This window comes from Amphichorda felina (genome assembly GCF_050947745.1).
Source record: "Amphichorda felina strain 45539 chromosome Unknown scaffold_3, whole genome shotgun sequence".
NCBI lineage: Eukaryota > Fungi > Ascomycota > Sordariomycetes > Hypocreales > Bionectriaceae > Amphichorda > Amphichorda felina.
The window spans coordinates 3,324,525-3,348,026 of record NW_028145047.1 but is presented as its reverse complement, the minus strand read 5'-3'; the positions used below and the strand labels follow the sequence as shown (position 1 = coordinate 3,348,026).

Sequence of the window (23,502 nt, the reverse complement as noted above, 5' to 3'; positions counted from 1 at the left end):
CTACATTTACACTGTGGCAATAGCAAGCTGCGAGAGCCATGCTAACGACCACACAAACGAGGATGAGTCGAGAGGCAAGATGTTCCTTTTAGGACGTTATGTCTGAGTTTTATTCCACAGTTATCCCACACTACAATTGCTTGATACGGGTACCATCCCGAACAGTCAACGCCAATCCCATGGGGAATCAAACCCGTCACCCAAACGCCAGACTAAAAGCACATCAGTAGCCAAGATGATCCTTGCGCGCTGGCACGGGAGGAGCAGGTTTTCTAGCACGGTTCACTGGCGGTGGTGGAGGAGGCGCCTTCTTGACGGCCAGTGCAGCGGTGCTGCGGTTGAGGCTCCCATAGCTTGTCGCTGGGCTCAGGCTCCTGTCACCCAGGTCTGGGCTTCCACTGCCACTGGCCGTCGACGCATCATCTGCGAAGACATCGTCACCTCTTCCGCCATACGCCATTCCGTCCGTTCGAACCCTTGTCAGAGGAAGAGGCGGGGCCGCTGCTACTAGTCTAGCCGGCGGTCGGGCCTCCGAGGTAACAGACCTCGGCATAGGTGGCCTCGGCGGCTGAAGAGGAGCAGAAGAACCCGCGCGGGCGCCAGACAAGACTTTGCGCAGTCGCGGGAGTACCATGGGCTCGGGCTCAGGCTCCTCGAACACGGCACTAGCACGCGGTTCCTGCCACGAGCGGGCAGTGTTTGATCGGGTCCTGGTGTGCGGTCGAGCGGAGCGAGCTCGCGGGGGCGAATTGGACTCGTAGGCCAAGACACCTCCACGAGACGCAGAGATCGTCTCGCGAGCACGACGTAGTTCTTCGGCGCATCGCTCGTGGAAGTCAAGCTCAGCATCAAGAAAGTCATTCAACGCGGCAACACTCTCCGCCTCGGCCTCCTTGATATCCTGCATCCGCCGGAAAACGTCTTCGCTAGACTCCTCGAACTTGGCCTTGTTGGTTCGAACCTCCTCCTCAATGCGAAAATCATCTCGTCTGGCCTTGCTCAGCTTGGCGGTGCTGGCGTCATACGCGAGGCGCCGGTTCTCGAGCTTCTTGCGAGCGGCCTACAAGACTTAGCGATTTGGTCAACTCCAATCCACGGCGACATGCGTACCTGGTACTCCTTCATCATAGCGGCGCTCTGCTCGAGGTTGTCATTCCAGGTGCCATTGGCCTGTTCAGCCATGACTTCCTGGAATCCAGCAATACGCTCATTGGCCTGGCCAATGGCGACAAGCCCGTTCCCCAACTCTGAGTAGGCGTTGTGCTCCTCGCCATGAGCGGCCATGGTGCGGCCAAAGTAGCCCATGGGGGTAGCGCGTTCCCTATCTTCAAGAGTATCGCAACGACGTCCGATCCAGCGGACATACGAGTTCATTGACTTCTGAAGACGTTCCAATCCTGCAGATGTTAGATGCGGTGCCATATAACCATCGTAGGAAACGTACCCTGCTGACGAAGAGCCATATCTGCCTCAAGCGCCACGAAGTCATCAGTCTGCGCGGTCCTCGCTTCAGACCCCATCTTCTCGCCAGCCCATTGGAAGGCGCGGTCGAACTTCTTTGTCAAATGCATGGTGGTTATGTTTTTTGTTATACTCGTAATTATATGATGGTTTGTACTCGTAGGTGCTGCCAGCAGCAATCTGTTGTGAAGCAAGAGGACAGAGTCGTGACTCGTTATCAGTCCACCGCAAGCGGATAATGATGGGGAGAGGGTCGGGGAGCGAGGGGCAGGCTGTTGGGGCCAATTTGAATGAAACGGGAGACTGGGGGACAGCAATCAGCGATGGTGAACGGGTAATAAGCAAAGAGAGACAGGTGAAGGGAGGAGTGGTTGGTGGCCCGTGGATTGGCTTGGTGGATGGAGTCGAAGAGGTCGGTCGTCCCAGATTCCAAGGTTCCCAGGTTTCGTTGAGTGGCAAAGGGACCGGCCCTCGCACTTGCCTGATGGCTCCATGGTGGACATGGTGGTGGACTGCGCTGCGCGATGAATGGTGGGCATTGGTGGGCGTTGGTGGCTGCTTCCAGGAGTCCAGGGGCCCATCTGCATCTGCAGACTGCATGCAGGGCCCGGGGCCCCTCCCGTCTCTTGCTGTCTTCGAAATCTCTCTTGCGTTCCACAGGACACTTGTTCCAGGAATCCAGGCACCTGCTGAGCCTCCCCATTCGCCCGCCTACCCTCTGCCCACCAGCAAAAGCCATCAGGCCATGGACAAGCAAAACAAGCTCCCCTGGCCCTGGGCCCCCAAGTCCCCCCAGAGCTCCATTTCCCCATTCCGTTGCCTTCCAGACCCCTCCGAGCCTTATCGACCATTTAATTTCTCATCCCCCGCACTGTCAATAGCCTCCCTCCAAAGCCCAGTCGGCCCTCGTCCCCGCGCGTCGTTTGTCGGAGTCGTCCCCGACTTTCAAAGTTACCTAGCCAACGGAATGACACGAGGCTGCCCCTGACTCCAACCCGACAAGGTTTCATTGGGTCCAGATGCTACGGTCGTTAAGAGTAAGGTGTCAGCATCATCCCGCTTGCAACCGTGCGACTGAGACGGACTAGGACAGTGAGATTGGCCGCCAGTCGCCACTGGCAGTGGATCACTGGCGCCGGATGCTGCGCCCCCGGCGCGGTCGCACAGGTACCAGTCCCTGACGGCTAGCCTCGCCATCTCGAAACACGAGCATTGCGTGTCCGACCACTATAATACGAGTATTACACAGTAGGTACGGATAGTTATGTCATGGGGCCCATTATTCTCCAATCCTCTTGAATGACACAGCAACAAATCGGCTTCCGGGCGAATCGCCCGTGGTAGCGTCGCTGGCCTCGTGCTCGTCCCAAAAGGCTTTCGCGAGAGGAACCTTTCCAGGTAACTCGATGCTCGTGTGCAACCCTACGAGTATACTAATATATCCGTAGTTGCCGCAGTGTTTCAGGACTCAGGAGACGGTATTTCCCGATTCGTGCTATTGATCATCCCCCCATCCGTGCCAACCAAAATTGGTGGTGCACATTTGTCCAATTGGCACGATGATGTTCGACTTCCCACGTTCGGAGGACTGCACAGGTACGAATACGACCTCGTTATTAAAGTGTTAGGATAAATGATTACGTACCTTAGTGTTTGTATCACGTTCTTGCAAGCTATACCCACAACAAAGATTTGTCTCAGTGGCTTAGATTATTTTTGAAAGCCTCTTGGAGCCTCTGATATGTTAAGCACGGAGCAGAGAGAAGTACTCGTAATAATTATTAGTATCGTCACACAAACAGAAGCATACATTGACTTCTGGAATTTCTATCCAGAATAATCACTCTATTTATAGCACACTCGAACCTCGGTCGCGCGTGTGTTGGCATTTGGAACTTGGTTATTGCGCTGGTCTAGGGTAATAGCACATCATCGGGCAGGCCTGATGAGTGAGTGACTCGTACTAAATCAAGCGCGGATTGAAGCATTTACGGCAAAGAAAAAAAAGAACCTCGAGTCGAATCTATTCAGCCGTAGAATGATGCACAATAGCGCTGAGTAATACAGGTCACTACACTCACAATGCTATCGAAATACTCTCGAATCGATCTACGATGCGCCCGATGGTCCGATCGTCGCTCTCATTTATCGTTGCCAAGCCCTTCCTGCGTCGCTTTACCATGTATGATCATGCTTATTCTATCAAAGGGAAATAGAAAGGTAGCGGAGGGTCATCACCTTGTACAGTTAGACGTGCACATGCATTACTCATAAACCAGGCAGTGGAGTGTCGCGGGCCGAATTGTGCTGTGTGTCAGGGTGCTACGTGTCTCCTGTGGCTCAGAGACGATCCAGTTCACTGCGATGACGATTGCCTGACAGCATTTAGGCACTTAGATAAAGTTACGAGTATGGCTCGGCCCGTCGTTTTTTACGACCCTTTTATTGATCTCCCAACCGTTTTCACACGACCACGAAGCCGAAATCCGCCCACAGACCCTAGAGACCCGACGTCGCTCAAGCATCAAGATGCTAGTCAAAACCACCATTTCGGCCGCGATACTTGCCGTGGTTTCTCTTGTGAGCGCTGACCAAGGACGACCATGTGGCTTTAGGATTGCGCCTTGCCCTGACAATATGGTCTGCGTGCCTAAATTCGACGACTGCACTGACCTGGACCGCTGTCCCGGCCAGTGCGTCTTCAAAGACGGCAATACCATTTGGGATGAATATGATGAATATGGGGCCGACCTATAACCCCTTTGACAAGCATATGGCGCGCGTGGATAATCCCAGGTGTCCCTGCAACTGCCAACCGGTATACGCCCTACCTGGCATTTGAGTTTCAGAGGCATTCTCGAAGGCGTTTACTGCTTCCGTGACGCGCCACGATCTGGCAAATGGCGAATTGCTCAGGGTGGAAGGAAGATGTACCTGCTGTGATGGGAAGCGAAGGCGTGGCGAACCATGCCCCAACTCGACACAAGAAGCAAACGGAGTACAAATTAAGGGCGGATAAAGTGTTGGAATATACCTATTGCTTAGCATCGATCAATCTCGTCATTTGGCACCGTTTCTAACGGCTGTCTGGAGCCAAACTGCCTGCGAGCCGTCGTATTACGAGCACCCTCTCGACTCGGCGCCGGTCGGGTGGGGCTTTCGGGTTCCGAGAGTGGAGATCCTGTCCCGTGTGTACTCGTACGGAGAACGTTTATAGATATGTTTGCCAGGAAGTGAGACCAATCCCTGACTGACCACTATGTTTGCCACGGAGTAATTAGAGTACATGTAAGGCAATACAACACAAGAGAAATGGTATTACTAGCAGTCTATGCAGTGGTATCGCTCTATCAATATACTCGTATGAAAGGAAGAAGTCGTCGGACACTCGACTATTAATATAAATCGGCTGAGCGGAAGAGGTACTCGGTCCGCCGCTCCAACACACCCTCCCACAGATGACGGCCCTCGAAATCTGGCACATGGAAGAGCAACCCAATCTCCTGGCTCGTCCACCAGCTCGCCCTGTCCAGGTTGCCTGACCCGAGCACCAGGTATTCATCGTCTACCATGGTCATCTTGAAGTGGCTCAACACCGGCTCGTCCTCCTCCGCCTCCCTGCTCTGAAGTGGTTTGTAGTACAGAATGTCCAGTCTACCCACACCGAGGGCTGGCGCTTCAGGGTCGTTGGCGTTGGGCTTTGAGTTGACAAGGGCCTTGTACTTTTTGATGAATCGATCCAGGGACCAGGACGTCGTGGTACCTGCTGTGACAAGCTGCTCCATGACCATCATACTCCTGCTCGTCCGGATCTCCACATCTATGCCTTTTGCCAAGGCTTGTAACAGCGCCTCCAACGCAGGCCAAGATGTCACATTGGGCGTCACGACGCTGATATTCCTCTGGGCATTCTCAAATAGGGTAAGCAGAGCTGCATTGAGAGGGGTCATAGGCGGATCGGATTGAGAAAGGAAGGGGAAGAAGCTGAAGCGCGGATTTCGATGGTGTGGAGACGGCAGGAAGATAGCCGGCACTGGCGAGGTGGTCGAGAACTTCAGGGACTGGGTCGCCGACAGCCCAAGGCCCCCAGAGTGGAGAGATGCTCGTTTGGACTGGGCCGCTACCTGTAAAGTTGACGGCGAAGAATTCCTCACGCCGAAAGGAGAGGCGTCAATGCCTTGGCTGCCCCAGACACTGTCGTGAAAGGCGAGCATCTGGCGCACAATCTCGCCCTCTACTTCCACACATCCTTCAAACCACCGCTCCCAGCTCACGTTGCAGCTGGGTACCCACGCCTTCGCGCCGTCGACAATCAGGTACTTGGGGTGCATGACGCTGAATGGTGTGAAGAAGAGGCTCTTGACAGTCATGTCGATGCCAGCATTCTTGAGGACAGATTCATCGGGAAGCCCTAGCTTGGCCCACCGGGACGGGGGATAGACGTAGCCATCGGGGGAAGAGGTGTGGAGGAGCTTCTGGAGAAGACCACGTGAGGAGAATCCAATGGTGATTTTCAGAGGTGGTGCGTCGGGAGTCTCAAGGCGCGCCTCAGCGAGCTTCTCTAGAGTCTCGCGGAAGCTGTCCAAGCTAGGGGAAGGAGCCCAGTAGCAGGTGACAAAATGGACCGAGTGCTTGGCGTTGAGGATGGCAGGAAGGAGGGCGCGAGTGAAGATAGAGACACCGGTGCCAACGTAGAGGGCCCTGGGGATGCCGGTGGTGATGAGGGACTCGGGGTTGGAGGCGCAATAGTAGCTAGGCCAGTCATCGGCGCGCTGGTGGATGTGGGCGCGGAGGCGCTCCGTCCAGGGGCCGAGAAAGGACGGGGGAAACTCGGCCGAAGCTGGCATGATGGCGTGTGAATGATGGCTACAGGTCCATGTCTGGAATGCTGGGCGGAAACAGGTGAGTCTGAGGAAGCAAAGGGACGAGAGTTTGTGTGTTCGTAATTTCCATCTTCGTGGTTGTTTGTTTCCATGACGCGGGCCTGGCCACAGGGCCGACTGAGCCGCCACAGAGCACTGCCCACTGCCCAGCCGCTAGCCACAGTCCGAGCTGAGACCTCGATAGCACCATCAGCGCCATCAGCGCCATCAGCAGGCGCTACACCACTAACGGGTTGGCCTGTGTAACCAGAGGCCACCAAACGGCCAGTATTAATATAATAATATCCGTACGAGTAGATAATACGGTTAGACACAGCTGGGTTTCCAGGCCGAGTTTGGTGAGGCCAGTCCGAGCGCCATGTCTGCTATCAGATAGTATTAGTAAAAAATAATAATCGGATGGTTCGAGACCTGGGGAACGGGGATCAATGGTCCAGCCCGAACGTCAACACCCAGGTCGCTAAAAACTATTCCCGGACCCGCCTCACCGCCCACGCGGCAGTGCCGGCAGAATCCCCCACCGCCGGAGCTGCCAGCCTTCTCCTATTCCCCACCATCCAATGCGGCCTCATCCTGGTTTCGCGACTGCATGTCTCGGCCGCCACCATCTGGATCTGAGAGCTCGAGGCGCATTGCACCCGCGCAGCCGTCACCATGCTCTCAGGCGTCCTCATTTTCAATCAAAAGGGTGAGAACCTCATCTTCCGCGCCTTCCGCAATGACTGCCGCCCTCGCCTCGCCGATGTCTTCCGCATCCAGGTCATCTCCAACGCCCAGGTCCGCTCACCTATCCTAACCCTCGGGAGCACCACCTTCAGCCATGTCAAGCACGAGAATATCTACTTGGTTGCAATTACCAAGAGTAACGCCAATGCCGCCTTGGTCTTCGAATTCCTCTACCGTCTAATCCAGCTCGGGCGCGGCTACTTCGGCAAGTTCGACGAGGAGGCTGTTAAGAACAACTTTGTCCTCGTCTACGAGCTGCTAGACGGTGTGTGCCTTCAAATATCAACCTTCAAATCTTCTGAGCTGACAGCCTTAGAAATCATTGACTTTGGATACCCTCAAAACACCGAGACCGATACCCTCAAAATGTACATCACCACCGAGGGCGTCAAGTCCGAGTCGCGCCCCGAGGATACGTCCAAGATCACCATGCAGGCTACCGGGGCCCTCTCCTGGCGCAAGGCCAACGTGAAGTACCGCAAGAACGAGGCCTTCGTCGACGTTATCGAGGACATCAACCTCCTCATGTCCGCTACCGGGGCCGTTCTCCGCGCCGACGTCAACGGCCAGATCATCATGCGCGCCTACCTCTCGGGGACCCCAGAGTGCAAGTTCGGCCTCAACGACCGTCTGCTGCTCGACAACGACGGCCTCCACAGTCTTCCCAGCGGGAACCGCATGGGGAGCAAGGCCACCAAGGCTGCTGCTGGCAGTGTCACCCTCGAGGACTGCCAGTTCCACCAATGCGTCAAGCTCGGCAAGTTCGATAGCGACCGCATTATCAGCTTCGTACCCCCCGACGGCGAGTTTGAGCTGATGCGGTATCGAGCCACCGAGAACGTCAACCTGCCCTTCAAGGTCCACGCCATTGTCAACGAGGTCGGCCGGTCCAAGGTCGAATACAGCATCGGCGTCAAGGCCAACTTTGGCCCCAAGCTCTTCGCCACCAACGTCGTCATCAAGATCCCCACGCCCCTCAACACAGCCAAGATCACAGAGCGCTGCACCCAGGGCAAGGCCAAGTACGAGCCCTCTGAGAATGTCATTGTCTGGAAGATCTCGCGCTTCACTGGCCAGAGCGAGTTCGTCCTCAGCGCCGAGGCCATCCTCACTAGCATGACTAACCAGCGCGCCTGGAGCCGACCGCCGCTGAGCATGAACTTTAGCCTGCTCATGTTCACTAGCTCAGGCCTGCTAGTCCGCTACCTCAAGGTGTTTGAGAAAAGCAACTACTCGAGCGTCAAGTGGGTACGGTACATGACGCGGGCAGGGTCATACGAAATCAGGTGAGATTCTTTAGGGAACCTTTGTCCATCTATGCTAACCACTTTAGGTTCTGAGGAGAGGTTTTGGTCAGTTGTATTGTAGAGCAGCATGTATGGCGTTTGGGTATCCCGGCATGGCTTCAGATGGCATCTTTGGCGTCACCAATAAAGACTTTGTTTCACTTCCCGGCCGTCACTTCTTGCCCAGGCAATTTTCTGCTCACAGGTCCGACCTGCATATGCAGCAAAGACCCAAGTCAAGTCAGGTTTTTGTTAGCCCTATGTTTCCTCATCTCCTCTTGTTGGGTTATACTGGCTCCAAATCCCTAGCGGCTGGTCATGGAGGATACGACTTCCCCGTGTCAGACCATCTACTTCAACGGCAGCCAGGGTCAGCCCACATCTACAGATAGCGGTAGTGCAAAGCCAAGGGCTCGAGTCATTGGGAACTGACGAGTCACATACCCAGTACGACATTCAGGGCTCGGCTATTGTTGTACCCCTCCCCTACGCCTCCTAACCCTAGTCTATCCATGGCAAGGTCCCCAAGGCTAAGGGTCACCGCTGGGACTGGTGTTGGCATGGTAAGACGCCATGCCGCCGGCCGCGTCAGCTGCATCGTGGTCATCGGCGGAACCTACTGTTGTTACGAACACATCCCCCGCGAAACCTGTCAGGCTTCACCCCAGTAGTATCGATCGACTAAAAGGATTGAGATGGGCCGATGAGGCAGAGGCCGGGAGCTAATCTTGCGAAGCCAACAGACGACTATTATTCGTAACAGGCAACACGTTATTACCCGCGTCAGATTCAATGGACCTTGGATGACGAAATCGACAAGTCCACTAGTGTCAACCCTAGGAGATTTCCATATACAATTGTCTCTTCAAATTCGGTGCTGTGTTAAGATCTTGAAGCTCAAACCGGGGCCACAAGACTGCTCACATGCAGTTGGTGTACCAATACATAACCCAAGCAATGACCAATACTCGACCCTAATCAAAGGTAGCATGCGAATATGCTACCACGAGGTGTGGCCCGGCCCGTCCCTTGACACTTCTATTACTAGCCTAACTGATTAGCGAAGAATGATTTTCCATGAATAATTAAGCGGCTGGTGATCGGACTTTTTGGCCGGCAAATATAGTACAATGCGGAATGTCACTTGACATTCAACGAGGTAGCAGAGTCAAAACACTTGAAAGAAGGGGGAAAAGCCAGCGCTTTGTCCTGGGGCGCTTTGACGATGTGGTAAAACGACGTCAAAAGTTGCCGGGAATGATGAAAAGTGGCGTAGACCCTGGCTTCCGGTTGGTTCGATCTCATGACAGGCCGGGCCAAACACACAGCACTAGGCATGCTCGATGATGGATTCATATATCAGATCTCCCCATTTTCTGCAGGTTGCAGCACTTGCATGCAAACCCCTTCTGCTTGCAGCCCAAAAAGGTAGCCCGGTGAACAATATCCCAAACGGAGTGGTAGAAATCAAACTGAGTCAGGGCGGCCTTGCCGCCTGTCTTTAGTGAGTCTGGAAGAGACATGCCTAGATGATGAGACAACAAAGGCGCTATACAGGAGTTGAGATACCGCTCGTTCTCTATGAATCTGGCGAATCCAGGCAGAATGAGCCTTTGGTGCGTTCCCCTTTGCAGGAGATGGTACACTTATATGGCATGACATACACATTGCCGTGTAACCAACGCCTCAGAACGTTGCCTCTGCAACCAGGTTGCACTAACGAGGCTAGACCGTCATCCAAAGGACCCCCAGATGGCGATCAGGCTCTCTCTGCTCCCAAGGATGTCTCGTGCAACCACACCTGCTCATCGCTAGCTACTCATCGCTCATCTTTACTGCCCCATAAACCGGGCTGGGCCAAACACGGTTCAATACATAAAGGCATCATGTTGCGTGCCGCCACCTCCACTCACCATGGACCAGGCAGCTGGTTTCCTCCGAAAGAGTTGCCAGCGCCAAGACGAGCGTCCCCTCCCTTTTCTGAGACATTGTGATCTATCCCTTTTCACACCGCTCTCCTATGGTGTCCAACTTGTGGTGTTGGCGCGGATGTGTCGACAAGACCTCCCAAGCATATGGTCCTGCTTGGAAAACTTAAGAGTAAACCCCAATGGCAAAGACTCGCGGCGGGATATGGGTTGGCAGGTGTGTGTGGCCAGTGGTCGGTGAGGTGGGACGAAGCTAATCGAGACAAGGACATAGCACGATGGTCATGTTGGTCTCGAGATCTGAGTCGCTGCAGCCCCCCAAACGGCCACGGCCAGGTCTCTGGTCTTCACCGAAGACAAGGCTCTTGCAGAGCTCAATATGGGATGTCGAGACAAATGCCCGAGACAGGTCAGGGCCGAGGCGTGGAGACCGTGATATAAAAGCGGGAGTCGCCGGCATGCGTGGAACCGACGCTGCTCACGTCCATCTGAGTTACCAAGCAATGCCATTGATATCCATCTTCCCAACATGTGCATCGGCAACCCCCTTTCCTACCCTTGTTCCCACACCACCGTCTTCTGGCAATACTGCCCGTCAGCGAGACGCGACGTGGAGTCGGACGACGAGGTGGTCTGTGACAATGTCTCCTTCTTGTATGGCGAAGAGACGGATGCGCCCTGCCCGATGAGAATCTGTCGCTGGGAGAAGAAGAGAGGCTGCTGGACATGCTGCTCTTGTAAGCAAGGCCCTAATTACATGGCCTGGTGCACCATGACCGTAAAGCGCCCCAGCTCTCCCGGGAAAGGATCAGGGACACAATATGGCTTGACCACGTGCGACCATGGTTGCTGTGACAAATGCGTCAAGGTTGAACGAGGTACGTCGAAACAACCGGTTGGGCTCTATAGCCTAGAGCTAACTATGCTCGGCAACAGAGGCACGAAGCTGCTCTTCGAGCCAGCTAGGAAGCGACTCAGAACAAACCTTTTCGCCTAGCACTACCTCGAGTGACATTATGTCCAGCGGTAGTCCGTCGCGAGAGGAGCAGTCCAAGCTACTTTGGGAAGAGGATGGATTCACCTGGGAGAGAGCTTCATTGGAACCACCAACGCTCACTAGTGAGACCATAGTCAAACTTGACGAGCTGTGCCCCGGAGCGTCAGCCCAGTCGTTGGCTAAGAGAAATGGGGTCGAGGAGAAACACATGGGGGTTCCGACAACTGGGCAAGGAAGTCCAGCCCCATCAAGAAGAGCCACAAGGCAAAGTCGCACCTGATGGATGCAGCCATCCACAACGGCGATTTCGTGGGCGTTCAGGGTCATTGATAGGCGGGAAGCAAGAGATGTCGAGTTCATGACCTAGCAGGGTTGCGGTTCCACCGACTTCCACGTGTATATCCTTGCCATCGAAGACTCAAGAGTGAAAGGAGATCCAATGAAACGTTTTTGACAACCAGAGGAGGGGTAAACAAATTATGTCGATTGCTTGAACGCTGGATCCGCCGGTTGCCGAGTCCCCCAAGAGCGGGCGGCTGTTTCATGCCATATGGATCCATCAATCACATGAAGTCCTTCCCCGTCAAGAATCAAGATGCTTGAAACCCCGTAGGCACACAACAGGAAGCTGTATCAATAGCAATCTAGTCCACATGTCAGTCAGATATCATAAGCTGAAACGTGCGTCATCTCGATACTAATCCCTTGGAGCCATGCGCACTCTCCCTTCAACGTGGTGGTTTTCCAACCCGAGCTAGACGTACTATGTACTACGGAGTGCTCGGATGTATCGTACGAAGTAGCTTCGCAGGTAAAGGGTTCAGACGTCTGGGACCGACACACACAAGACGTGTAACGGTATCCCACGGCCGGCACATTGCTGAGGGGTATGGAACCTCTGTTATCCGCAGTACTCCGTACCATACCGTGTAATCTGTATGTCGGACGTGCATGCATGTGGCGACATGGCCCAGGGTCTCAGGCAGATCACCAACGGCGTGGGTACCCAAGCACGGCGCGGCAAGGTGGCTGGCTTTGGCCAGATCTTTGTGCGATCGACGGCAGAGATAACGATGGCCTACTATTCGCACTATTGGTACATGTAACAATGACAAACTCTAGATCCAGAAGACGCGGTGGCCTCGGCACATTCGACGAGAAGTGCTATTGTTAGCCCATGGAAGGGGCTGTGCGCTCGTTAGTGGGACCAGGGAGTACAGTGTTGCCATTTCACAGACTGTGGAGGCTATGTCAGATCTTAACATAATGGTGTGGTGTTTCGGTGCTACGCTGATAGAGCTATCGTTTTCTACCACTGTGGTATATGCTGTCCTTGCCCCTGTTCATCAGGCCACGTGAGCATGGGTGCGGCACTGCGCTGCAGGGTGGGCAGGGCAGTTGGCAGGCACATCAGTCAGGGCCTTCAGGGGCGCCCCGTGAAATGTGCTAGTGGGGGCCTGTGCCACCGTCTGCCCAATCTCCACCATCAGTCCATCGTGACGAACAAGCTCCACCTGTCACTCATCCTATCCAGGTTCCAGCTCCCTTTGCTGCTTTGCACCCGCTGTCCCCTCTTCGGCTTCTCCCTCCACCTCAGCTGTCATCCACCAAGCGCCTTTGTTTCTTGTGCTTCTCCATCCTCGACCGCGCCTCCTACCTCGACCATCCCAGACTACCACACCAACGCCGACTTGCGAGACATCTCAACGACCACAACCCCCTCCGTCACCGCCATCACCCATCCGCGTCGGAGCTAGTCGCCGACCAGTGCGCTCCAGATACCCACCGTTCATCTTGCTGGTGTCAGGCACCTGTTGATCGCCCTCTCCTCCTCGTCACCCCCAGTATTTACCACCACGAAGGGCTCGAGCCGCCGCCGAGGTCATTTGCCAAAAGTCATGCCTACTTCGCTAGACTCCTCCCGACCCATCATGGCGCCGTCGGTACGTAGCACGTTTCTGCTGTCCACGTTTTGGTTGTCCCGAGTCTCCTCCGTTTCGTCTCCGCCTGTGATTCTGCCACGCTGCGTGTTTAACCCCATTGTCTCTGTCTCCCTAGCCTCCCGACCTTGTTCAATCTGCGACAACTGCATTTCAGGCCCTTAGCACAGAAAAGCAACGTGCTCCCTGGCCTCCTATCTTCCAATATCTTGCACTGCCACGATGTCTTCAACAGCTCTCTCACCACCCGATCCCAACTCATTCCCCCGCCAAACCGAACCTGAGCATCAACCATCACAACCCCAAGATATGCCTGCTGACTCTGAGCCCTCACGCCAAAAGGCCCGCACGTCGGTGCGCTACAGCACCTACAGCGTTACTGCCCCATCCTTTGCTCCCACCGTTGGCACTTCTGACTCGGCCACCAACGAGATCCGTGACATCGCCACCGGCCTCGACCGCATGGAGAACAAGGCTCTCTCGTCCCAGCGCGTCACCCTCAGCGAGGAGAAGACGGATACCATGCACAAGCTCGCCCTCGGCGCCAAACTCGACCGAGCCCTCGATCGTCGAATGAGTAGCCAGGACGCCGTCATGCGCCCGCGCCGCAAGAACCCAGCCCCCGCCGCCAACACCAACGAGTTCGACGAGAAGGCGCAATAGAGCTCTGGCCTCGATGATGGAGCTGGTCCCAACTCGACCGAAGCTCACCACAATTCCCATCTCTAGCCGAGATGCCTTGGCGAAACGCCCAAGCCTTGATTATCCCCTCGAAACCATCAATCACTCAACCATGTTGTTCTGCTCCCAATCACAAGAATGAGAGCTCGGGGCTGGTTGATATTGGAACAACGTGATTATAGGGCCCCTTCCAACAAACATACAACAAGACTTTACCCACTCATTATGAACACAAAAAAATCAAGCCCGGGCGTTCTCTTCTTTCTTTGTTGAGGGATGGATATGATCCAGCAGGATTGAGATCTGCCAGTCTAGCCTTGATGGCGGCCTCCCCTGCGAATTTGAAGGGTTTCCTTTTTGTCATTGCCGCTGGACGGGGAGGAAGCTGGACACGCGAAGGAGCACGAGATATACCACATGTGTAGAGACGTAGAAGACGAGACACGAGGGGAGGTCAGCCGGCGATTTACTCAAATGATTTTCTTGTTCATGGCGTTGATGCTCGAACTCAATCCAAATTGCATAAGGCACTGTGATAGCGGAGCACAAGGTTTCTTATAGTTCATGCTGTACCTCCGTAAATGATGTAGATACAGTTCCCAGCGCCAACTCCGTGGGAGGTATTGCCTCCTCTATGTTCAAATCGTAACCATGCCCTGGTGCGGTTTTCGCCGCCTTCGACTAACGCTCATGTCGTAAAAGCCATATTTTGGGTCCCCATGTTCCCTGCCCTTTCTCATCCGACAGACTTCCCCGGCATCCCTCACGCCGAGTTGCCCAGCTTAGCACTAACCTCCTTCAAGAGGCTCATCAGCTCAGCTTCCTCGCCCTCAACCTCCAAGCCCTTCTTAACCCAGTCGCGCGCCTCCTCAAACCGGCCCATCTCCATCAGGCACTTCCCGCGCCTCCACCACGCCTTGGAGTTCCCCACCTTCTTCACCTCCACGCTTGTCTCAGCATCTACGGCGCCCTCCGGCCACTGCTGCATGGCCATGTACGCCTGGGCGCGGTTCGCGTACAGCCCGGACAGCTCCTCGCGGGTCAGCGCACTGGGCTCCCACAGCGGTCTTGTCTCGGCCATTTGGATGCCCAGCGTGTACAGCTTCTGGGCCTCGGCGTAGTGCCCCTTGCGGTACTCGGCGTTGCCGTTGTCGCGGAGCTTGGTGACGTTGGCGCTGCGCTTGGGGTTGACGGGTATGGGTGGCAGGGGCACTCCGTGCTGCGAGACGGCCCCGGCCGTGTCGAGTATGGCACGGTGCAGTGCGTTGAGCTGCTCGAGCTCAGCGTGGAGGGCGCGCGGCGCCTTGGTGTTGGGCGCGACGGAAATGGCCTTGGACTGGGGATCCATCTGCAGAGGCTGCATGTCGAAGTGTGTTAGGTCCGACATGGTGGCGTGTAATCTGTGTCGTAGCTACGTTTGAACGCTCGGCCAAAGGGCTTCTCTCTAGAGCTGGTTCTTTAGACGGATTGAAAGGGATGGTGGTCGCAAGTGGGAGTTGATGTTCCTCGACCCGCATGAGGTCAGCTAAGGTAGCCTGGAAGGACACCGTACCTCACAAAAGAAGCCTTATCTTATCAGCACATGACCGACCTCGCACACCTTCAGGTTACCTCACCTAAGGTGAACAAAACGGTATAACATGACGGTTAGCAAAGGAGACGCGCGTCTGATCAATCGCAAACATCGATTAATACAGGCGATATATTCCAGATGGCTTGAGGGAGGCATTGTGAGAATGTGCACCGATCTTAGGTTGATGCAGCTCTAAGCCTGGCAATTCAACATCATGTCACCGGGTGGGCACGAATTACAAGTGGCCTCAATCTGGGGAAGAAGTAACAGTTCAAAAACATTTCCTTGATACTCCTATATGCAGTGATTTTCACGACCGCCGGCAATCCACCTAGCATTACCCGTGGCAGATTCACTCGGCATATGTCGTCCTCCGTCTTCCTCATGCATCGTCATCTTGATTTCTTTTGGGTTTCTGTGCTTTATTCGGGATGGGTTCCGTGCGAATCTTTTTCCACTGACAAGACACCAATTGTTTGGAGCTCCATCCAGTCCGTAACCGCCCGGCCCAAAGCCGCCGCCGCCCTTGCCATCGCCCCAGCAGCAAAATCAAGTAAATCCCTGTGTGAAACCGCCGCGCCGATCTAATGAAACGCACGAGAAATGTCGGACAATGCCCAGGTTGCCAGGACCTGTGGGGGTCCAGCTTGGTCGAGGAATCCGGCCACTTTAGTAGCCGTAGGAGGCCAGGGCCTTGGCCGCACCGCCCTCAGCGGCAGACTTCTTCGCTTCGGTCAGTTGGCGCGCAGCAGTCTTCTTGCGCTCGTAGTAGGCCTGGGCCTTGGCCTTTCTCCGCTCCTCCAGGCTATGAAATGGGTCAGTATCTTCTTTCAAGCGCTTCCTCCGAGTGTGTACATACCGGCCAACGACGTCCTGGTACTTCCAGCCGTTCTCGTGGCTCAGGCGGCCGACGGTGCAGTACTTGCGACCGGGCTGCAGACGGAGGACACGGAGGGCCTGGGGAACGACCATCTTCTTCTGCTTGTCGTAAGGGGGAGGGACACCCTCGAAGACCTTGAGGCGCTCCATGGCGGCAGCACCACGGGCGGTCTTGTGGGGGATCATGCCACGGACGGCCTTGTAGAAGATGCGCGAGGGGGCGCGGAAGTGGAAGGGACCTGAGACTCATGTCAATCGTGTGTCGGGATCTTGGAATCGGGTCGACTCACCACCGCGGGTGGGGTTGTAGCGGGTGATCTTCCGGAGGTGGGCGTGGTACTTGACTGTAAGTTCGTCAGCAAGTTGTCTTTGTGTCGCTGCCGGGGCGTCCAGAGATGCCCCCTTCGATGATCGTGTTTGACGTACGCTTAGCGCGGAAGAACTCGCCCGAGATGTTCAGGGCCTCGCAGCGGACCACGACGATCTTCTGACCGTTGAGGAGCTGCTTAGCAACAATCGAGGCCAGGCGGCCGAGGAGGTGGCCCTTGCCATCGATGACGACCTGTGGGAGAGGGATCGTCAGCAAACGTCCATGAAGCAATTCCAATTCCAGGTTGTGGGCAACCGCGATTCCACGTCAAGGCACCGCCAGCTCCAAACGATCCCATCCCCATTGCAGAATCCCAAGCAGGCGGCGCCCCGTACATGCTTCCTCGCATCTGCCATCCCGAAATCGCCCAGCAGAGAATGTGTTGGTTACTCACAACCGGCTCGAAAGACGACATCGTGTTCGATTCTCACGTGGAGTGTGGAAAAGAAATAGACAAAACCACACAGCTCAGTCGACCAAATGGACAGGCAAATCCTCAAACCGCGGCGGTGAGAATCTGCTGCTGCTGTTGCTGTGCTGTGCTGGAGGGGTTAGTTCGTCCCGGTGTTTGGTGATGTGGTCGCGATTTGATGGGACGGCGAAAAATCCAAGTTCCGCTCGGGTGTTCGTTGTGCCTTTGGCGGGTGTGCACTAGCCGTATGGGGAAAAGGTGCTTTTCCCTTGCAAGTGACTCAGGGCTCCGGTCTGGAGTGTTAGGGCTGCGAAAACCTAGCCACGCTCCCGAAATTCTGCCGGCCAACCACACGCAAACGCCACACCTGTTGGACCTTTGCCGGCCGTGGCTTGACAGCGAGTGGCTTCTCCACTGTGGAATGCCGGGTGAGGCAGTATGTAGTACTACGTATTATGGATATTACAATGAGTACAAAGTAACCCCAGGGAATAATACTATTAGTATTGGTATTCCACAGTGCATTGTGCTAAAGATTGGGTGACGATGCGCAGTCTTTGATCACAAGTCTTCAGTCTATCATATCTGAGTCACCCCAAACATCTTCTGGTAAACCAGAAACCGTGATGTACCACTAATATACAGGCAGCTGTGACTATAACCACCGTACGGAGTAGAGAATTGATTTATCGCACCAGCGTTCCATAATCAGGAACAAGGATAATCTCACAAATTGCCGGCTTTGACTACATCGATCTTCTTCAACGCCTCCTGAACCTCCTTGACCAGCTCTTTCCGTCGCGTCCTGATCTCCGCAATTCCATCCGTCTCAATGCCATCTAGCTTGAGCAGGATGTGTTGCATCACTGACTCGGAGATTTTCCGGTGCTCGTCCTCAAGTTTCTTCTTATCGGACGGCGGTGCCAATACAAACTGGGCACACATTGGCTTCCAGTTGTTCCTGAAGTCGACTGAGAGTTCTTCAATCTTCTTCAACGCTTCGCTGCCACGTCCATTGGGAGACTGCGACTCCACGTTGGAAGCACTATCTCGGGCGCTACTTATCGAATCGCCGTCCCCCTTGGTACCCTTCTTCTTTGAACGCTTCTTCCGGCGCTTCTGGGACTTGCCTTCACGTTGTGGGTCGACGGTGGCCATCTCTCCCTCAGACGGGCTACTTCCGTCACCACCCTCTGGCACGACTGCCATAATCTCGCTCTTGTTCTTGACATGGTATTCCCGCACCGGAGCGTCGAGATCCTTCAGCTGCTGGCCCTTGTAGAGAAGTTTTATCCGGCGTGTTGTCCGGTCCGACAGGTCCATCATGAGGCCGACTCGCTCCTTGATGTCATGAACTCGCAGTTTGCCATCTCCAATTGAATACGCGGGGAAATGCGCAGGATATATGACCCCCCCATTCTTGATCAGAAGCACATCATCCTCTGGGTCAGGAGATGCATTCGAGCGGGATCGATGACGGCCCACGGGAACGCCCAGGTTCGGGTCATCCAGGTCCTGAGATGTGATGTAGCTGAAGTCTTCGTCCGTTACGTCCGGTGCACCGCCAGACATGGAGCTGTAGGGCGAAAAGCTCTCGCGGGACCAACCGTACCTTGACATGGTAAGGGGAACCGCGACGAGTGCTGCGAGGCTACTGTATACAAGGCTAGGCGGGACACCTAGTGTCTCGGAGATGTACTCGCTCGAGTCCTGGAGGACCGTGCTCAGGTTGACGAGTGTCCCGTTCAGGTAGGACGTGATGTTTTGCAGGGCACCATAGGTAGCCACGATGGCCTGATCTGAATCCACCTTGTCGGCTTCGAAGGTGGCCCAGAGCAGGACACCTTTGGCGAGCGGGAGACGTAGCTTCGGACCAAATAGTCACCGTTGTAGCGAAAGGTGCAAGAACCCGGCGTGCAGGTAACGCTGGCGGGGTATGGGCGTGCGTGCGACGGCGATCTCGACCCGATGGGCAGGCCGTTCTTGCTGAGGATATCTTGGAGCTGACCCAGAGCTGGTGCACGAGTGAGTTGTCAATGTGGGGGCAGCGTCGCCGAGCGTTGGAGACCGTGACGGGGCTAGAGCGGGGGTGCGTCGATGTTGTCTCGCTGGCCACTGAGAGGATGCTAGGTCATGCCGTGCTGCATTCGGTGTATGTAGGTGCGTTGTGTGGGCGCAGGTGTGCCAAATGATCGTTGTTGCTGACTGCTGTTGGGAATGGAAAGTGGATAGGAGAAGGCTCCAGGAGTGAGTATGTTCGTATGTGGAGCTAGTACGGAGTAGAAGTCGCTCGCTCAGCTCGACGCTTGCCAGTCAATAAAGCCCAAGGGTCTCCCGCATGGAAAGCAACGAGGGTAGTATCACAGGATCGATGTCAGCGATGCTTCTGATGGATTGAAGATCGTTCGACCCTGAATTTTCCAACCATCCATGCCACGACACCAACAATCTTGCTCGCAACTGATTGGCCAGATGATGTCACGGCCCAAGCCCCCTACCCTGAACCAGGGATGACAGCCTGAGATTCATTGACTTTATTTAGGGATATTGATGGCTCAAACAAATCAAATATTAGGGATCAGAGATGGGTAGTTTTCAGTATCTCAACATTTCGAAGTTGTTGTAAATTCTCTAGCGATGATGACGGATGTGTGTACCTCCATATTCTCTTCATGAATAAAGACGCAGTAGAACCAATAAGAATGTGTAATTTCCGAGAGTAGATTGTTAAGATGATTCTGTAGGATACGTCTGCTTTCTATGCATATAGTACACCTTCCTCTTCGCCGTCGGAGTCCCTCTGATTCGCCATCTCGTATAGGAGCTGCGGAGCTTGCGGAGGCATGGCGGTATGAAGTACCTCCAGGTGGTGGTAATCACCATGTCGCGTTGTAGGCTCTGCGTCCAGTTACTTACTTTTCAAATAGCAAGTAGACAACTACGGATATTACCGTAGTAAGCATATAGTTGTTGGGCGGGGCTCCGCCTCAGTCTATACTAGTAGTAGTACTCCGTAGTAGTATTATGTTGTGTACAAATACGGAGTAGTACTCGTAATACTTTGGAAACCAGCAAATGGGACCCCTGGTGGTGGTTAGCGCCGGTACATATGATTAACGTTGTGCGAGGAGGCGACTCAAGGAACCACCAGCCGCGGGCCGAAAATTGCATCATTGGCGGGCGCCGGGCGCCTTGTCACCCTCTCCGCCATCCACCCGCAGCCCTTAGACTCTCAACCAACATCGCAATTGTTGTCGCAGTCATTTTCTAAAGCTACGCTCGCTTGCACAACTACGGATTCGAATCGTCCGCATAAATCAGTCTCTTCCCGTACGTTTGCGACACCCCTATTCCCCCTTCGTTGCCCCTTTTCTATTGTATCCTTCTGACTATACAAATCTAGCCCCCCATGAACTTCTTCCGTCACTTTTTTGGCACGACCTCCAAGATCAGCATGGCCGACGCAACGACAAAGGTCCAGCAGTACATTGAGGGCAGCCCCGTTGGTATGCGTCGCTATTCGATTCCCCTCAAAACTCCCTCTAACGTCCGCAGTTGTCTTCTCTAAGTCGTACTGCCCCTACTGCGCCTCCACCAAGTCCCTTCTCAAGGGCCTCGGCGTCAAGCCCACCGTCTTGGAGCTCGACCAGATCGGTACGTCTCCATCATATATATATACCAGAACCCTGCAACCTAACCCGCATTTCAGAAGGCGGCAGCTCCATGCAAGACGCCCTCCAGGAGATCAGCGGCCAGCGCACCGTCCCCAATATCTACATCGGCCAGAAGCACATTGGCGGCAACTCTGAAATTCAGGGTCTCTCCAAGTCTGGCCAGCTCGAGGGTCTCCTCAAGAATGCTGGTGCTCTGTAGGCGGTCTTTATGAATGGCATGAGGGAAGGTTCGGGCTGATGTGTTTCTCTCAGCGCCAAGTTATAGACACAAGCGGGTTGAATAGACACACGAACGAATACACAGCCGTGCAATAACTACATCTAATGACTGAGTGACGACCGTGAGCCTGGGCCTGTGCTACTCTCGTACATGGCAGGTCCCTCCCGGGCAGTTTTTTGAGATATCATACACCTATACTATACATCCCATGTCGGCCAACGTGTGGCTACAAGACCTGCGTGGCCACGGTCCCGACCGGCCTCTCCACAAACTCCATGACACCGTTGATTATATTTTGTCTCGCCCCCTCAGACGCCACTTTGCTGCCAGCCAGGTAGTTGAGCCATAGTAGTCTCGATAGCCTCTCGTCCGAGACCACGCCCATGACCTCCCTCTTGGGGCTCTTAGTCTTGCCCTCGTCATACATAACTGATAACTGACCGACCTGGTCGCGGCACAGCAGTAGCTCCTTCTTCTTAGGAACAGACCCGCGGTTGAACATGGCCTTGAAGTCCTTGAGCGCCGCGCCAAACTGCTCATCACCGTAGGCTTGCTTGTCGCGTTGCGACCGGGCCGTGATGGCTCTCACAAAGCCATCCCGCAGGTGATGGAAGTCGGTGTCCTTAACTGGCGTGATGAGGAATGCGGAGCGGCACCCAGCGTCCCGCAGGATGGTGTTCCACGTTTCCTCGCTCTCAGAGGCGTCAAGGAGCGACTTGCGCAGCGTCTCCTTCTCCGCAGGGATCAGTGTTGTCGCCATCGAGTTGATCTTCTTGACTAGGTAATGCTGTAGCTTCTCCACATCCTGTGTCGCGACGTAGAATCCCACGACATAGACCTCGATACCGATGAACGTCACGGTGCGCGTTCCAAGGCCGACCAATGTAAACTCGTCACCCTCGTTGTTGGAGATGGAGGCTTGGATGGGGTTCTCGGGCTTCTGCTCTGAGGGCAGCTTGATGACCATGGTCCGGGGAAATGTCTTGACAACGCTGTTTCCCGTCGGAACAATCTCGCGGCCCTCTTCATCGTGGATCACCACTTTGCGCAACTCGCCCGCCTCGGTCTTGAATGTCTCGGTCGGTACGGGGGAGTCGCACTGGATCGTGTTCTTCTTCTTCCTCTTTTCGGCCTCGGCGATAATGGCGTCCTTGAGCTTCCAGGCTGTGTAGATGAAGGAGACGATGCCGGCTAAGGCTCCCGCGGCGAGGAAGGCGGTGCGGTTTCGCTCATAGTCGCGGCGTTTGTCGTTGAGCTTGTTAAGATCAAAGTCCTGGGTGGCTCGGATTGAGCCCCGCGAGGAAAGAAATGTGCGACGGGTGTGGGCGGCTGCAATGGTTGCAGATTGAGATCGGAGCTTCAACCGCAGAGCAGGGCGAAGAGTCGCCGGCCTGATCATCTTGGACGTTTCGTGGTCAGACGACCTCGCACGAATGGGTCGGACAATGAAGCACGAAGGCCTTGTGGAGGGTCAATGGGTGTTTGCAAGACGCGCAGACACTCAGAGTTGCAGACAAAGGCCGCCAGCAGCAAAACCTGAGCCCTGGCTTTCCGGTGACGATGGCTAAGGGGCAGAGGCAGGGAGGGCACAGCACTGACGTCGATACCTACCTGGACCGAGGGGGAGCAATGGGAACCACGTGACTAATTTGGTTGCATTCAAGATGCCCTAGGGTACCTACCTACCTACCCTGTGCCATCAAGGTTCGGAACTTTACGACGAAAACGGGGACATGATGCCTGCAACACCAAGGCATTCTAGAGTTGTGTATTAAATCCTTGCACATAAAAATATGCACTCTGTTTGGGTTTTGAAAAGAAGCAGTGGCCGTTGAAAATCTGTGCTGCGTATTTGTACGAGTAATCGGGTCCGCAATATCCGTACTACTACTGTCAATACTCTGTACGAGTGGAACATGTGTGTCGGGCAAGGAAAACCTCAGACATTCTAAAAACGGTTCGGATTAGGTTTTATAGCGAGATAAACGTACCGTTGATTTGTCAGTACGTGTCACCGTCACCGTTAATGGACTGGCGATGTCTGCAAGTACAAAGACAACCGTTGGTCACGGGCTTGACACGGATAGACCGCAGTGTTGACGCATCTCGTGCGCGTATGGATCTGACTTGGAAATCAAACACCAGCTTATTCGTGGCTTTGCCACGTCAAACAACCTAAACCTAGAACCTTGGAATGGTCCTGACGGGACCAAAGGTGCCCGGGCACGGGTGCTACCTGCGCTAGGACTCCTAAGAGGGCCTGATGGTGGGCCTGGGCACCCGTGGACGTCACCAGCGACAGAGGCAGACTGACGGGACACAGCGAAGTAGGAGGTACTCCATACTTGTGCTTGTACCTTCCTCCCTCCGGCAGAGACCGCCCAGCCCGCCAGCCGCCCCGCCATTGCTAAGCACCTCAGCGGATTGCACCTGCGCTTAGGCGCCTCCATCACTCAGGTCTGCTGCCGCCGC

The 23,502-nt window shown here is 54.8% G+C and overlaps 9 protein-coding genes across 9 annotated transcripts; 3 read left to right on the top strand and 6 right to left on the bottom strand.

The window, feature by feature from the left end:
• Positions 1-223: 223 nt before the first annotated feature.
• ACO1O0_003741 (uncharacterized protein) lies at positions 224-1,571 on the bottom strand (the record flags this gene model as incomplete). The annotated part of the gene is made up of 3 exons (XM_083193184.1): positions 224-1,060; positions 1,111-1,397; positions 1,445-1,571. 3 exons carry the CDS (start codon positions 1,569-1,571, stop codon positions 224-226), a joined length of 1,251 nt encoding a protein of 416 aa, XP_083052241.1.
• A 3,285-nt stretch (positions 1,572-4,856) lies between these two features.
• Positions 4,857-6,308, bottom strand: ACO1O0_003740 (phospholipase D-like domain-containing protein; the record flags this gene model as incomplete). The annotated part of the gene is made up of 1 exon (XM_083193183.1): positions 4,857-6,308. The coding sequence occupies one exon, from the start codon at positions 6,306-6,308 to the stop codon at positions 4,857-4,859; it is 1,452 nt and encodes a 483-aa protein (XP_083052240.1).
• Positions 6,309-6,998: 690 nt separating this feature from the next.
• On the top strand, positions 6,999-8,360 carry APM4 (Mu homology domain-containing protein; the record flags this gene model as incomplete). Its single annotated transcript, XM_083193182.1, has 1 exon — positions 6,999-8,360. The coding sequence occupies one exon, from the start codon at positions 6,999-7,001 to the stop codon at positions 8,358-8,360; it is 1,362 nt and encodes a 453-aa protein (XP_083052239.1).
• Positions 8,361-13,530: 5,170 nt separating this feature from the next.
• On the top strand, positions 13,531-13,884 carry ACO1O0_003738 (uncharacterized protein; the record flags this gene model as incomplete). The annotated part of the gene is made up of 1 exon (XM_083193181.1): positions 13,531-13,884. The coding sequence occupies one exon, from the start codon at positions 13,531-13,533 to the stop codon at positions 13,882-13,884; it is 354 nt and encodes a 117-aa protein (XP_083052238.1).
• A 781-nt stretch (positions 13,885-14,665) lies between these two features.
• ACO1O0_003737 (uncharacterized protein) lies at positions 14,666-15,289 on the bottom strand (the record flags this gene model as incomplete). The annotated part of the gene is made up of 1 exon (XM_083193180.1): positions 14,666-15,289. The coding sequence occupies one exon, from the start codon at positions 15,287-15,289 to the stop codon at positions 14,666-14,668; it is 624 nt and encodes a 207-aa protein (XP_083052237.1).
• An 855-nt stretch (positions 15,290-16,144) lies between these two features.
• RPL16A (60S ribosomal protein uL13) lies at positions 16,145-16,948 on the bottom strand (the record flags this gene model as incomplete). The annotated part of the gene is made up of 5 exons (XM_083193179.1): positions 16,145-16,280; positions 16,335-16,593; positions 16,645-16,698; positions 16,781-16,916; positions 16,943-16,948. The coding sequence occupies 5 exons, from the start codon at positions 16,946-16,948 to the stop codon at positions 16,145-16,147; spliced, it is 591 nt and encodes a 196-aa protein (XP_083052236.1).
• Positions 16,949-17,862: 914 nt separating this feature from the next.
• Positions 17,863-18,756, bottom strand: ACO1O0_003735 (uncharacterized protein; the record flags this gene model as incomplete). Its single annotated transcript, XM_083193178.1, has 2 exons — positions 17,863-18,712; positions 18,749-18,756. The coding sequence occupies 2 exons, from the start codon at positions 18,754-18,756 to the stop codon at positions 17,863-17,865; spliced, it is 858 nt and encodes a 285-aa protein (XP_083052235.1).
• Positions 18,757-20,545: 1,789 nt separating this feature from the next.
• TTR1 (thioredoxin-like protein) lies at positions 20,546-21,009 on the top strand (the record flags this gene model as incomplete). Its single annotated transcript, XM_083193177.1, has 3 exons — positions 20,546-20,642; positions 20,692-20,790; positions 20,846-21,009. The coding sequence occupies 3 exons, from the start codon at positions 20,546-20,548 to the stop codon at positions 21,007-21,009; spliced, it is 360 nt and encodes a 119-aa protein (XP_083052234.1).
• A 247-nt stretch (positions 21,010-21,256) lies between these two features.
• Positions 21,257-22,429, bottom strand: AIM18 (chalcone-flavanone isomerase-domain-containing protein; the record flags this gene model as incomplete). Its single annotated transcript, XM_083193176.1, has 1 exon — positions 21,257-22,429. The coding sequence occupies one exon, from the start codon at positions 22,427-22,429 to the stop codon at positions 21,257-21,259; it is 1,173 nt and encodes a 390-aa protein (XP_083052233.1).
• Positions 22,430-23,502: the final 1,073 nt, after the last annotated feature.